Source organism: Pseudonaja textilis, chromosome 1 (assembly GCF_049901715.1).
Source record: "Pseudonaja textilis isolate UNSWEBS1 chromosome 1, rPseTex1.2, whole genome shotgun sequence".
NCBI lineage: Eukaryota > Metazoa > Chordata > Lepidosauria > Squamata > Elapidae > Pseudonaja > Pseudonaja textilis.
Genome location: NC_141990.1, coordinates 125,726,114 through 125,742,309, shown reverse-complemented (window position 1 = coordinate 125,742,309; position 16,196 = coordinate 125,726,114). Strand labels below are relative to the sequence as shown.

General features: G+C 34.2%; 1 protein-coding gene across 1 annotated transcript in view; it reads right to left on the bottom strand.

Moving 5' to 3' along the window:
* CSMD1 (CUB and Sushi multiple domains 1) overlaps nucleotides 1-16,196 on the bottom strand; it is a 1,143,868-nt gene that overhangs the window by 217,742 nt on the left and 909,930 nt on the right. Inside the window, exons 15-18 of the mRNA XM_087916392.1 lie at nucleotides 15,578-15,772; nucleotides 11,573-11,711; nucleotides 4,563-4,750; nucleotides 1,294-1,482 (exon numbers count right to left, since the gene is read on the bottom strand). Coding sequence (XP_087772518.1) covers nucleotides 1,294-1,482; nucleotides 4,563-4,750; nucleotides 11,573-11,711; nucleotides 15,578-15,772 — 711 coding nt within the window. The remainder of the gene's footprint in view (nucleotides 1-1,293; nucleotides 1,483-4,562; nucleotides 4,751-11,572; nucleotides 11,712-15,577; nucleotides 15,773-16,196) is intronic.

The following is a 16,196-nucleotide window of genomic DNA, read 5'->3' as shown; positions in this document are numbered from 1 at the left end:
ACAGAAAGGCTATCATGTGGCTATTGTCTTTACAGAATGATTAACAGGTCATTTTCAACCTGAAATTAAAGGGTTGTGTATATAACCACTTCTCTCTCTTTCCTACCTTCTCACTGCCTCCAATCCACAGCAACCCTTTATCTAAACAGTACTGGACAATAAATAAGCCAGACTGTATTTGAAATATGTCACTGCCTCTCTATTTATTCTAAATATTGATTGCATTCTAAGCTAGATGGTACAAGAAAGGGTTCAACATAACTAAGAAAAGCTATCCCATTACACACATACACACACACACATGGCAGTAACTGACTATATATTTAGATCAATTACAACATGATTTTCAGAACAGCTATAATATTCTATAGCCCTATAGACATAGAACAAAGCACGTAATTCTATCAGTCCTTCTCAATATGTCATTAAAGTTTTCTAAAGGACACTTCCATACAATACGGTTCAGCATTCTGAAAAATGTTGGTCTGTGCTGAAAACTTTGTCCTCCCTTTGAAATGTATACACCTCAACTAACATTCTGAAAAGGAAGTTGATCTGGCTAATTAGCTCCAGGTACTTTTAAGAAACTTGCAACACAACAATAAACCCTTCCAAACCTGCTTTTGCTTGTTTTGTATCAATTGATTCACAACCTCCTGAAAATTCATGAGCCCAAACTTGTTCCTTTAAAGTTGATTGACAATGATTTTTCAAAAGGAGCTGTATAGTTATGAAATATCTCTTATCTAGAGTCTTTTAAGTACTGCTATCTTTTTTTTAAGTTGCAAAATGTCATTTATTCACCAAAGCTTTTTGCTGAACTAAGTCTTACTAAGATATTTAGATGTTCTGGTATAAATTAATTATATTGGTTTTATTAATATGTAATTATATGTTAATAGTATAGTATAGTATAGTATAGTATAGTATAGTATAGTATAGTATAGTGTAGTATAGTGTAGTATAGTAATATGCATTATTATAAAACATATTTTGCTTTATTATGCTTGTTTTATCAGTCAGTTTGGGAGATGTGGCTGAGAAAAGATAAAGTAAGTAAATAACTGCTACCATAATTACAGCATAAAATTATACATTATTTTGCTTTTATGCTTCCCAGGAAGCCATACATCAATGGGAACAGGTAAGGCAGAGGTTCTTATGTACACAAAATGAGTTTCAAAAACAAATAACCCGAATAATTCTATTTTTCTGTACTTTGTTAATGCATAAAACATGAAAAGATGGAATTGTGATACTGTCCTTATTTTGATAGTATCTTTAGTTGTTTACCATCACAGCTAGGCAATGCATGATTCCACTGATGGTTCCTTTCACACACAAGTGGCTCGTCATCACTCAGAGTATACCCTGGATCACAGCTAAATGTTACTGTGGATCGGATACTGAAATTATTCCCAAGACGATGGCCATTTACTGGAATTCCTGGGTCAAGGCAAGAGTCGGATTCCAGTGTGACACCTGGTCAGGATACAGAAAACAATTTCAAGCAAAATTAGATTTTTAAAAAAATCCCAAATATTTTTGTTACTGTTATTTCCATAATCGTTACTTTAAAACAGGATAAAAAATCCTCCAATACTGATTAAGGGAGTAAATGATTAAATGAATATCAAAAATATATCTAACAAGTGACATTCAATTTTCCTGTTTTATTTCTTTAAATTATCCTCTCACTTGGCTTTTATCTTTTTGTCTTTTCCTAACAGTAAGACAATTAACCAGTGGATCAGCTTGCCTTCAGTGCTTCATCACTGGAGGTATTTAAGAAGAGGCTGGACAGCCACTTGTCTCAAATTGTATTGGGTCTCCTCCTTGAACAGGGGGTTGGACTAGTTGACCTCCAAGGTCTCTTCCACTCTATACTGATTGATTGATCTTATTTTGGGGAAAAGCAGATTTGATTTGTAGAAAACCCAATGACATTTTACTCCGCAACACTGTGAGAGGCTGCAATGTGATAGTTGCAGGGTGAAGTTGGTCAGTCTAAGTGTTGGTTTTCTAATCTTTTAAGTTGCAGTTTAATCAAAAAAGTCAAGATGAGAGTGGAGATGGACCCTCCAACCTGCAAATTTTGCTTTCTAATATATTACCCTTCCCAAATAAACCAGAAAGGAAACATGACCTGATAGCAAAAGCTTGCGTGTATGAAAGTACAAATCCACCACCTTCTCTTTAAAGTCTGAGAATTTAGGATGGGTTCCTTATGAGCCTCTTTCTCTGCCCAACATGCAGCTACATGCTATGTCCTCTCTTATCTGACAATTCCTTAAGCAGTATCTCTTTCCTCATCTTCCAAGGTCATTCCCATATACTACTAGAAATGCCAGACTAGTTGGTGTACTGTAAAGCATCTATGACCTGTAATTTATCCTTAGCTTAAAATGCTGACATACTATATCTCAAAAAAATCTGCCACATAGAACAGAAAGCATTCACCTATCTTAGCTTCAGTCATTAGGCTATTCTATAGATTACTGGAGTAGGTTTTGAGAAGTGGTGGGCACACTATATATTAATTTAGGTATGATTCTTTCTCCTTCTGTCCTAGCCACTTTTTACAGAGGCACGATTAAGAGCGTTTTAACAAACTGCATCCCTGTTTGGTTTGGTGGCAGCAGTGCCTCTGATAGAAAGTCGTTATAGAGAGTGGTAAGGACAGCCAAGAAGATTATAGGAAGCTTGCTTCCCTTTATATCCTGAATAAAGGGAAGCAAGCTTCCTATAATATTTGAGCTTAGAGCTCAAATATTGTTAGAGACCACACACACACACACACTTTACGGTCTATTTCTGTTGCTCCCCTCTGGGACGAGGTTTCAAAGTTTTTCTAGCAGGACTACTAGATTCTGTAACAGCTTTGTTCCCTATGCCATCCATCTGGTAAACTCGCAAGATTCATTTTTCTCGCCATGTACATGTAAACATCTGAGCTAAACTGTGTTGTTTCTCCGTGTCATATAATTTATGAAGGTATATGCATAATTTTTGTATTTATTTATTTAGTCATGTTTATGTAGTGTATATTGGAGGTGGAGACTCTTTGAGAGCTGTATGCAATGAAATTTCATTTTAATGCATGCCGATTAGTGTACATTCAAAGTGACAATAAAGTTATTCTAAGTCTTCCTACAGCAGCATGTCAATTCTGAACACATGCTGCTGCAGCTGACCACCCAAGATAGAATAGGGAATAATAAGTATATATCCCTCTCTGCTGCATAATAGTTTCTTTTCCTGAACTAGCTAGAGAGATCTCAACTGATTATCCTTGGCTTCTTATCCTAGGGGATTTCAATGCGATTGTTCCACTAGGAGCAGTTTGAAATGCCATGTCCTTCATAACAACCCAGCTGGCATGTGGCCCTACACACAGAGCAGCAGACAGAATTTAGTTTCTATTCAGTTAGGGCTGATGATCTGAAGACAGAGGTGTCCCTTGAGGCTCTGTTCTCATAGACAAATGATTCCACGATCTGTCTCATACTGGCATCACATATAAACCTCTGCAGGGATAGAGAAAAGGCTAAAATGGTTCAACTCCAATGAATCTGGAGAGGTTTTGGAATGCACTTAGGGGACTTTGTGTTGAGGTTCTTTTTAACACACAAATATAGGCACAAAGTACTGGAAATGGAAAGCAGGAAGTTGGGTTTTGGGGGATCTTCCTTCATTAGCTGGGGGAGATTTTTCACCCCCCTATTTCCAGGGTGGGCCTCCTCCATATTAATCCAAATCAATGAGGGAGTTTCATTGGTAAAACAACCAACACTTGCAACTCTGATTTCATGAATGTTCCTAGGATCCATCAATTCCTTAAAGAGAGGCAGCAAATGAGCTGATTTGTGTCCTAATCATTTCATTTCTGGATTTTTGCAGCAATCTGCTAGTCAAATTATCCAATGCATCTTCCTACTCCCTGATATTTATGTACAACAGTGCAGTTTTCACTGCTCTGAACAACCTCTATTTCCCTCTGTTACCAATCCCTATATCAGATGTATATTTGCAGAAAGAACCCCCTTTATTTGGTAAATTTGCTTGAAGATTTTGACCCTGTAAGGTGAAGCTAATTATCTAATCATGACCATCTGCTACCTTCAGGTTATAGTGTGTATGAAAAATAAAACTTCTGGTGGTGCTACTACTATATGATTTTCTAGATATCAGAATTATTATTGTAAATCAGAAAGTAAAAAAGCAATTTCAGTGTATCGGTTACATACATACAGTTTCTGAGTGGTTTGAACATAAATAACACTGAAGGCAGCTGTTGCAAATGAAGATTTCTCACTCTATTCATAAAGATGGACAGAGGACCACTGCTCAATTACACTGAAACCCTAATATAAACAAAGTGTTATATTGGTACAAACCTTTATGTTTTATTTATCTAAAACATTTGCATCACACTGTATATCCCATTCTATACAGTGGCTAACAAATAGTAAAAATAATACATCAAACCAATGGATACATTTTGTATTTATGGCCCATTCTCCTAATACATTTAATTAATTGAGGAAAAAGGTGAGACTTACTCTCATAGTGAATTAAGAAACCAACACTAGAACGGCTGTTGTCCGTGGTGAATAACAGATACATAAAATTGCTAGTACTAATAAGAAACTGTGGTGCTTGGGTACCATGATATTCCCCTATTAATGGTGATGAACCACTTGGTCCATCTCTGACTTCCAATGTATCATAATTTACTTCTGTTTGGAATCTGTAACAACAAAAATAAGTTTGTTCAGTAGAATTTGCAAAATAGGTAGCATACAAGTGTAAATAAATAAATAAATCAGAATAATCATAAACACAATTCAGGGCATGTTTTTGGATCTCCAGCAATAATATTTCTGATGAGAAGTAGAAGTTACACAATTGATTTTGTCTTCATATCTTCCTTAGGTTTTATAATGATATCATATTGTACAGGAAAATACACAATCCACCATATTTAGAAAACTATATCCATGGAAGCAGGATGGGCTGGGCGTTTGAAGGGACCAAAGGCCATTTATGATCTCATGAAACTCAGAAACATGAAACATAACATTCAAATGAATAAACCACTTGTCTGAGTTAATATACAATATATGAAATATAGGGATAATAATTCAGTAGTAGAACTCATATTTTCTATTTGTAAAATCCAACTTAGGAAAGCTCACAATTAGTATCTGTAAGCTCCAATGTTCAATCATCATCACGTTGGGATAATCAGTCCATCTATAAAGACAGACTTAGAAGAGCAACAAACAAGTAGTTATTAGCAATGGACTAGGGCTAAGCTAGTTGTTTTGAGCCTTAGCAACTTTAAAATCTAGGTAATTCCCAGAATTACCTAGCCACATTCTGGGAAATGAGCTCTGTATAAAATTGCCAATATTGGATAAAAAAGGAGATCTAGATGGACTTTAAATAATATAATATTAAAGAAAAAAGACTTTAAACAGAAAATTGAGAGAGAATTGACTTTTTTCTTTAAAGAAAACACAAAAGAAGATACATCATTACAGAACCTCTGGGACACGATGAAGGCTTATACAAGAGGCTTGATAATAATACAAGGAAAAGAAATATAAAACAGAACAAAAACTTTTAAAATATTGGAAGATGACTATAAGAAATTGGAAAAAGAACTACAGACATTTCCACAAAAAAGGGACATTAAAATTAAAATGGACATAACTAAACATAAAATGGGGCTAATGGGAAAAAAAAGAAATAGCACAAAAAATTAAAAATTCTGCTAAGCAGAACTATTTTTAAGATGCAAACAAACCAGGCAGATGGTTAGCATATAAATTGAGAAAGGAAAGAGACTCGAGAAGGATAAATCAATTGATAAATGAACAAGGACATGTATGCTATGGAAATGCAGAGAAGAAAAAAATTATTCAGGATTACTATGGAAAACTCTACCATCAAGAGAATGTTCAGGAAGAACGAATTCAACAATACTTACAGGAAGCAAATTTGCCTCAGATGCCCAAAGATATTGAAACAATGTTAGAAAGTAATATAACAATGATGGAATTAACAGAAGCTTTAAAAAAGCAAAACATTGGGAAAGCACCAGGTCCAGACGGTTTGCCAGTGGAATTTTATAAGACATTCCAGGAAACATTGAATCTTCACTTATTAGAAATTATGAATGAAGCTATGACAAAGAAGAGAATACCCAAAACATGGTCATTGGAATCAGCACCTAAACTGATAAAAAAGATAGAAGAGTATGGGAGAGTAGCAGGTTTGAAAATAAATAAAGATAAAACAAAGATTTTAGCAAAGAACATGTTAGTAAGACGAAGGAAAGAATTGGAGGAAGTTTGGGGGATCTATGTCACAAATAAGGTTAAAGTATTTAGGGATACACATAACACCAAGATGTTATAGCACAGTTAAGGAGGATAATTATCTTAAACTTAAACAGATTGCCACAGACTTGATAAAATGGGAAAATTTACAATTATCACTGATTGGGAGAATATCTGCAATTAAGATGAATGTATTGCCCAGAATCTTATACTTATTCCAGAGAATTCCAATCAGATTAGGGAAAGAATTTTTTGAAGATTTAAACAAAATAGTGCTAAAATACATTTGGCAGGGGAAGAAAGCGAGAATAAAACTTAAATTGCTACAAGATGCAAGAATAAGAGGAGGATTTGCTTTGCCCAATTGGGAATTATACTACCAAGCGACGAATCTGATGTGGGTAAAGGAGTGGATAACACTAAGGAATACTACACTTTTGAATTTAGAAGGACATGACCTGCTGTTAGGGTGCCTTCCTCTGGTATAAGGGAACTAAAACGCAGGGGTATTTTAGAAGACATTATATTCGAGAAACATTGTTTCTAAACTGGGAGAAGATAAAAAAGCAATATTATTTAAAAATTCCACTATGGTTATCTACTATTGAAGCTTTTTCCTACCCAATAATATATAAAAAGGAACAAACAGTTAGATATGGTGAGATATTGAATGAGGATGAACTTAAATCTATGCAAGCGTTGGAAGAACAAGGTGTAAAAATGAATAGGTTTTCATATTTGCAAATACGATCTAGATTTGATAAAGATGTTAAAACAGAAGGTATCTATGATAAATTGACCAATTTAGATAAAATTTTGACAGGTACTGATGAAAAAGTAATCAAAAAACTTTATGGACATTTGCTAGAGTTTAAATTAGAGGAAGAACAAGTAAAAGAAACAATGATTGCATGGGGGGAAAATTTTGGATATGGGATTGACTTAGATAAATGGCAAAAAATGTGGTCTCAAAATTATAAAATGACAATGTCAACTGCATATAAAGAAAATTTGTATAAGATGTTTTACAGGAGGCACTTACCCCCGACGAGAATTGCGAGGATGTTCAAGAATAAATCGGATAAATGTTGGAAATGTCATCAGATACCTGGTTCATATTATCATATGTGGTGGACATGCTCGGATGCAAAAATATATTGGAGTATAATCCACACATGGTTGGAAAAAATGACAAAACAACACATAGACTTTAAACCTGAGATATTTTTATTGGGAATTGTACTGGAAATTTATTGTAAAGAATTGAAATATTTGATTGTAAATGTTTTAACAGTGGCTAGAATTGTATTTGCTAAGAATTGGAAAAATACCTACGCAGCCGGAAATTATTAAGAAAATCATGGACTGTGCCGAAATGAGTAAATTTACATTTGAAATTAGAGAACAAGAGGATAAACCATTTTATATATGGGATTTATTTTATCAATGGTTAGATAAAAAGACATGGTAAAGAAATAGATTAGTAAGCCTTACAATAAAAGTTAATAGATTGATATAGAATACAATACAAAATATATAACCATTGGATGAATGTATAAGATTAAATCATAATGAAAATTAGGATATCTGGTATAAAATGATGGAAAAATAGTTTAGTCAAATGGATGTTTAATAATTGATATTATATAAGCACAAGCTAGACTAATAAGGTGAGAATTTATATAACTTGTGAGTAATGGTAAAAAAAAGGATAGCACAAAAGTTTGTAACAAACTGACACACTGTATGTATATAATTGAAAGAGGGTTTTATGTTTTTATGTTTTGTTTGTATGTTTGTTGTAAAAAATAAAAACTTTGTTTAAAAATTGCCAATATTGAGAAACGTTGGCTTAGACTGACCAATATTGTAGTTAATATATAACATTATACAACAGCTTTCTAAAAAAGTGCGTATGAAAGACATAAGATATTGCCATTTCCACATAACTGAGAGTTCAATGCAAAGGATTCTTAAATCTTTGTCTACACTTGTATACATTTTGTAGAGATTTAGTATTTGTTGAACAATAAATTATTAACCTTATGGTGAAATTAATCAAAGTAAAAAGTAAAAATAGAAAAATGAGTGAAGTGGCACTCTGAGTTTTCCAGAGTTACACAAAATGTCAGTTTCCAATTTGATACTAAGAGAACCAACCTCTTTTATTCCAGTCAAGTTTTCCATACCTTTGGAATGAGCATTTTTAAATATTATTATTATTATTATTATTATTATTATTATTATTATTATTATTATTATTATTATTGCATCAAATACATCCAGTTCCATCATGTGGCTGGTCTAAACTTTAGACTTACATGTAACACCATCCAATTGTCTCTAAATATTGTAGATTCATCTGACAGCTTTTCCTACTAGAAAAATAGAAGCCCTTTGCTGCTGTTTGTCTGTTCAAGCCTTTCCCCCTCCTGTTTACAAAGCATCCTTGAAAGCATCCAGGCAGAAACATAGCAGTCTTGCTGTGCAAGATTCTTAACCTTTTGGCTTCAGAGATGAAGAAAGGGTTTGTGCTGTTAAAGGAGTGACACATCCCAGAAATCTATCATGGGATTGATTTGTTTGATTTCAGGTAAAGATAGCGGCAAAAGGTCCTGTGTTTCTAAAGTGCTCCTGTTTGACCTGGATTATGAACTTTCCTTTCCGTATAATAAAGAGCGCACAGAAATGTTGTTATACATAGCCATTTTCACTTCTCTGGACAAACATTCATTCTTCATAAGGGACCAGGAACAACCTGCTATATTTTGGATGTCTTGAGCTTTTCTTTTTCATTCCTTTTGACACCTTTAGTAAATAATCTACTAAGGCATACAAATTTGCCTACTGGCTTTGGGGAACGTCTATGTAGTGTTTGCAAATTTTTTTCACCACTACCTTGGTCTCTGATAAATCAATTCTTGGAATCCTGCTCCATTGCACTAGGCAATCTGACCTTTGCTGCGAACCATTTGGATGATCTACTAACAGAATGGAATGATCTGCATACAAAAGTCCATGTGCACATCATCAGCCAACAACATTACAATCATTACTTATGCATTTATCCATAGCAACATTCAGAACCAAGGGAAATGCATATGTTTTGTTTACTCTCTGCTCACTGTTGAACAATTTGCTAAGCAATCCATTTATTCTCATGAATGTTTATTTCCGTAACATGCTATACCAAACCACCTTCATTTTTTTATTGGCACAACATTTTCCATAATTCAGATGCACCCCCATTTTCATATGCCTTCTCTAAGTCCAGAAATCTACAATAAACTTTCTCATGTTCAAATATTTCTTAGTGACTTGCTGAACAGAAACAAAAATATGAACCACACTTCTAAAATTGTACTCATCCCTACCTCTTCAAATTTCCAACCAAAATTCTGTCAAACTACAAATTCACAGATTAACAATATACAGGTCATATTCGATTTAGTGACTGTTTGAAGTTATAACACCACTAAAAAAAAAAGTGACTTACAACCATTCTTTATGCTTACAACCATCACAGCATCCCCACAATCATGTGATCAAAATTTGGGCACTTGTCAAGCAACATGCATTTACGATGGTTGCAACATCCTCGGGTCACGTGATCACCATTTGTGACCTTCCCAGCTGACTTATGACAAACAGAGTCAATGAGGGAAGCCAGTTCACTTAACGACCTCATGATTTACTTCAGTGATTTGCTTAACAGCCATGGCAAAAAAGGTCATAAAATTAGACACTTAATAACTGCCTTGCTTAGCAACCAAAGTTCTGAATTCAATTGTGATCATAACTCAAAGACCACCCTGTGTATCTTGAAGGACCTCTCCTGATGGTGTTTCCTTTGGGTGGATTCTATGTATTCTATGGTTTAGCTTCTCCACAAGACAACTTATTTCGAGCAAAAAACTTACAATGGATCTGATTAGTGTGGTTACTGATAGTTTCAGTAAGGGTGTTACTCACTACTGTACCTACACAGTTGAACATTCAGGAAACAGTTCATGTTTAAAGAAAACCAGAATTTTTACTTGTTTAGGTAGTCTTTGACAAAAAGCATGCAAAATATTCAAAAAAGTAAAATACAGAAACAATGCGAAAAATTGCTATAAAAAAACTTGGATACCATCTATCAATATACACATCCAAAGGATTTATCTTTTAAGTCTGTTCCCACAACAATATGCATCTCACCCAGATGAGCATAGCTAATGGAGTGGTATGACCAGGAACTGCTATATTGCTGTCTGTTCTGTATGACAAAAGATCTCATCCCAAGGATTATTTCATGTTTCATTTGTTAATATTATTTAAACTAAAGTTATAGAAATGGGGGATATTAACCCCATCTGGTTAATTCCATTTTTTTCTCTCTCTCTCCCTCCTCCCCTTTTTTTAATTCTATACCCTCTGCTGGAGATTCCTCCTTAATACTTTTTTTCCATTCCATCAATATGTCTATTCATTTTGTTTCTCTTTCAGTTCTAATGATTTTTGTTTTCTTTGACTAAGTACATTCTTTGCAACCTTTTCTTCTTCCTTAATAGTATACAATATCTTTCTTATCAATTTAAGTTTTTTAACCAATCATTATTGTACATGACTTTTCCTCTTATAGTTTATCATTCACCATGTATTTTTTGCATACCTTCCATTAGCAAAACTGTAACTTAATTCTTTGAACTCTGTTCCAAACAGCTTCTACTTGAAGGATAGGGGCAACTATGGTCCCTTCACATCCTGTGGACTCCAACTCCCAGAACTCATAATCAATAAACTGTCTAAATGTATATTTTGTATTGCTCACTTGTCTTTCATTTATCACTTCCTACCTATCTTTGGGTGTGTTGACCAGTTTTGAGTGACTAATGATTCTCCTGCTTTGGTCTGGTAAACTATAAAGAGAAGGGCATGGCTACAGTCACTTTGTCTAACTGATTTATGATCCCCACCAATCCCTTGAATAAGGAAGAGAGGAGATGCAAACTTCTTCTTCACTATTCTGCACTTGACCCTTGATGAAAATTCTTCTTATGATTGATTGTTTGGAAACTATCAGTTGGAACAATCCATATTTCTATTTTTTCCAGTCTTCTTGTAAGTAATTTTTTTTAATTTACATCAATTTATAGATACCGGTAATCATCTACATTGTAGACCCTCTATAGAGCTGAAGAAACATCAACAACAAAGCATTTTCTAGTATTTTTTTTACTCACTTATCAAAGGTGATCTTAATGGAGTGCCCTTTCTTGCCTTCAATGACCCATTCGCAATTTAATGAATCTTTGTAGTACCCTGGCCATCCTGGTGGCAAAATAATGCCATTAGATGCGGTCAGGTGGCCACCACAGGGTGCTGAAAAACAAATAATAATAACGACAACAGCTAAATTGAGGCGTCAATTATGCTAAAATGTATTCATATTAAATTCAAGTGTTCTGTGGGTGAATTTTAAAACAGGCTGCAATTCCGATGACAAATAATTCTTCGGCTCTGTCCTGTCTAATCGTCTTAGTTTGTCACAAACAATAAATGCAGAATAGAATTCAGTGCCTCCTTGAAAAACAACCTTTGTTATCAACGGAATACATTTTACTCACTGCTTTTCTTCAATCTTACACTGGTGCTCCTTATCGCCCACTGTGAATTTGCTATGCCCTAATCAAGCCTGCCTCAAGATCATGTTGAATCTCAGTACATTTGCCTGCATTGGGCAGTTTTAAATATTTGATAAATAAAATAAAATAAATATGACTAATGAAAATTTTGCTGTTTTGCTGTTATAACAGTGAAATTCCTGCTTAGGGTGACAACAGAATGATTTTGAGTCAACCACACCAAGTCTTTCAATCTATCCTCCTGTTCTCTTCTTCTCAATCAAATCAAATACTAAATGTGAAAGATAATCAAATATTAAATGTGATTATCTTATATATGCAGCCAACCTGCCATTAAATTCAGTTCCTCACTGTTCCTCATTTTTGTTGCATCCTGTTATAGCATTAGTTTATGTTTTTTTTAAATACACACACACACACACACACACACACAATCACATTTCATGCCACTTTCTATATTATCATTAGTATGTATAATGATATTAAGTATATTAAGAACTTAATTCATACACTTATACATCACAGTTCAGGATGTGTCAATGGACACCCATATATTAGCAGTAATAAATGAACAGATTTCAAACAATATTGAATTCATTTTTATTTTAAATTTGCATCAGTCTAGTATGCTTATATATGGCCAATGTAAGTTCAGCCAGTGCTATTTATACTGGGAATGAATGTGTTCTATTGTGGTACTACCAGAACAGAAGAACCCTTGAATTATTCTACAACATTTACATTTATGAAAAAGTTTTTTTTTTAAAGAATAATCATTTGATTCTCAGAAATATATTGCAATTGAATTATTTATCTTTTAAATTGTGCTTTCCTCAAATGCCTCAGTAACATATTTTCAAGCCTGAGAATTTAAAATATCACTGGCAGAAAAAACATCCATAACTCTGAATATTTGTTTCTTATTAAAACTTTCATGTTCCCCCCACCCCGGATTACAGGTAGTCCTTGATTTAGAACCACAAGGAAGCCTCAAAATTTCTGCTGCCAAGTGAGACAGTTAAGTGAGTTTTACCCATTTTACAATCTTTCTGACCAAAGGTCTTAAGTGAATCCCTGAAGTTGTTAAGCTTGTAACACGGTTGTTAAAGTGAATCTGGCTTTCCCATTGCTTGTCAGAAGGTCCCAAAAGGTAACCATATGAACCTGGGATATTGCAGCTGTTATAAATACAGGCTGATTGCCAAGCATCTGAATTTTGATCCCATCACCATGGGGATCCTGCAACAGTCATAAATGTGAAAAGTGGCCCTAAGTCACTTTTTTTTTGCGGGGGGTGTTATAAGGTTGAATGGTCACTAAATGAAAGGTTGTAAGTCAAGGACTACCTGTAGTTAGAAGCATCTGAGGGCTACAAGAGGCAAGATAATTATATTCATTCTTTCATTTGCTTTTCAGAATATTAATTTACATACCATACATTTTACTTGATTAGGTATTAACCTAATACATAGTCCCCTTTGGTCACACTCTTCATTATTGTTAATTGGCTTTGCATTCATCCAACAACAATGAATTCATCCAACAACAATGAATTCAGCCCTCAGACTTTATGAGATTTAAAATAAGGACAAATTTATTTTAAAATGGATTTAATAGAATACACCAAATGAAGAGCCTTTTGACATTGTAATAATTGCTGTAAACAAATTACAACACTCCTAGAATGCAACTTTGGACATTGGAAGAAAATTGAGAAAATGGAATTACAGATTCCATTGTGTACCTTCTCCATCTTATTTTTTCCCCCTTTCACTAGGAACTAAAGTGGAGAAATGCCTATGTTCTAGTTTCATTCAGACCTTTCTTTCAGCCAGTCAAGCATAATCATACTAAATTGTCTTCCAGCTATCTAGAGGGAATGGGATTTTGAAATTGAGTTTCCAATTGCCAGAAGAGGGGCAAATGTCTGTCATAAAAAAGAAAGAGAGAGTTCTTCCAACCAAGTTAAGCCATTACATTTAAGAACTATTCTTCGATGAAATCAAATCTTGGGAAGCAAAAATGGTAGAATTAAACGTGAAAGAGTATTTTGTGTGATTTGAAAGTATTTCCATAAACAATCCTTCTAAACCTGTTCAATCATTTCTATTTATAGGAAATTCTCTGGGTTTTCAATAAAAGAATCTTTCTCACTGAGCTACTTTTGCATGTGGAGAAGGATGGATGATCACAGCTACCTCTGAAAACTGACTCAGGCTCTGTGTTTTTAATCTCTTTATTTATTTAATAGAGCAGATTTAAAAATCAGGAATAAGGGTGAATTATAAAATAGCTCATCAGACACAGCTCAAATGAAAATAGTGCAGTAAAAAATTGATAAATCCGAACAAATATTTATATGCATTTATTTTAAGACTGACTCATCTCTCTGTAGTTATTAGTCCTCGAATTGATATGCCATAAAAAGGAACAAAATTATTGTATTTAACCAATTAAAAGCAAAAGTTTAAATTAACATATTAAAAACAATGGAAGATAGCAAAAGCAAAATAATCATCATAATAAATAAATAGTGAATAGAGAGATTAAATTTAGAATTGCAATAACCTCAAGCACTAAGAAATTAAAATTGTTCAAGAAAATAGAAAATATTAGTAGAGTTCCTGAAAATGTACTGTATTTTGAAGTTAGAGTTGGGGGCAACTACTAAAGTCCATCCTCTGAGTAGTGATCCATCAAGGGGTGGGATTCAAAATTTTTAACAACCGGTTCTGTGGGCATGGCTTAGGTGGTGGATGTGGTTTGGTGGTCATGTGATAGGGTGGACATGGCTTGGTGGTCATGTTATTGGCTGGGTGTGGCCAACTAAATATCACTCATATTGAGGCATGCATCTCCTCGCCTGGCCTCTCATGACTGTGGGGATGCTGCAACAGTTGTAAGTGTGAAAAATGGGTCATAAGTCACTTTTTTCAGTGTCATTGTAACTTTGAATGGTCACTCCACACAAGCAAAGTACCAGCAAAGGAGGGGAAAAAAACTCCAGAGAAGTTCCTGAGACAGGAAGTCTCGTCCTGCCAAGAATGTAATAAGGGTTAATGGAGAGGCAGTTTCTGTAAGCAACACCAGAATGTTTCCTTCCTGCCTTCCTTACAGGATTAGGCCAGTATTTTTTTTCTAACAACCGGTTCTCCAAACTGCTTAGAATGTTAATAACCAGTTCTAACGAATAGGTGCGAAATGGTAGAATCCCACCCCTGGATCCATCACATCTTAGATTATGGGGGCACTTGGAAAAGATCCTATGATGTACTAACAATTCAGGTAGCAACATACTGGAAAAGGCCTACCTTCCAGTACTTTTATCACAAAACATTAATTTCATTGATAGAACCACTTTGAACTAGACCTGGAAACAATTAGACCACTGTTGCATGTTATACATTATGAAATACTGACATTATACAAATATATAGTAATACATACTTCCATTTTAGTATCTTCCTGAATTTTCAAAAATAGCCCAAAATGTCAAGTATCAAGGGTACCAAATGGAAAATTACCAGGTGTAGGATAATTAAAACTAATGAACACAGTGTAAACATTTTCAGATTCATAATTGAAGATATATGAAAGCCTTACCTTCACAACGTGGGACAGTTGAACTCCATACAACATTTCCATCTTGCAGTACACAAGTTATAGACTCTGAGCCCTGAGTTTTCACAAAGCCATCATCACAATGAAAAGAAACTGAACTTCCCAGAAGGAATCTATCTCCAAAGCGTCTTCCATTGATTGGGATTCCTGGATCATGGCACTCATTTTGACCAAATGCTAAATTTTACAAGAAAAAACATGGGCAAATTCCAATTAACAGATGGAGCAATATTATAATATATTCATACAAGCTCAATCTACGTAATTTCTATTACCAATTTATCACTGGTTTTTCCTGTTTGATATGACAGTTCAACTATAATGACAATTCTGAGACATTTGATACTGACAATGATAAAATGTGATAAATCTGAACCAGATTAAAGCTGTTAGTTGCACTGAGAGAAAACTGACATTTACTAAAATTTGGAGAAGTAAAAAGAAGTATTAATTGTTCTGACAATGGGAATGAATGAATGAATGAATGAATAAATGTTCTAGCCATCTCCACCACATAAATCGTACACAATTATCTATGCTTACTAGAAATAAATTAAATGAACACACCGTTACATTTCTGAAGATTACTGTCCTGCTAATT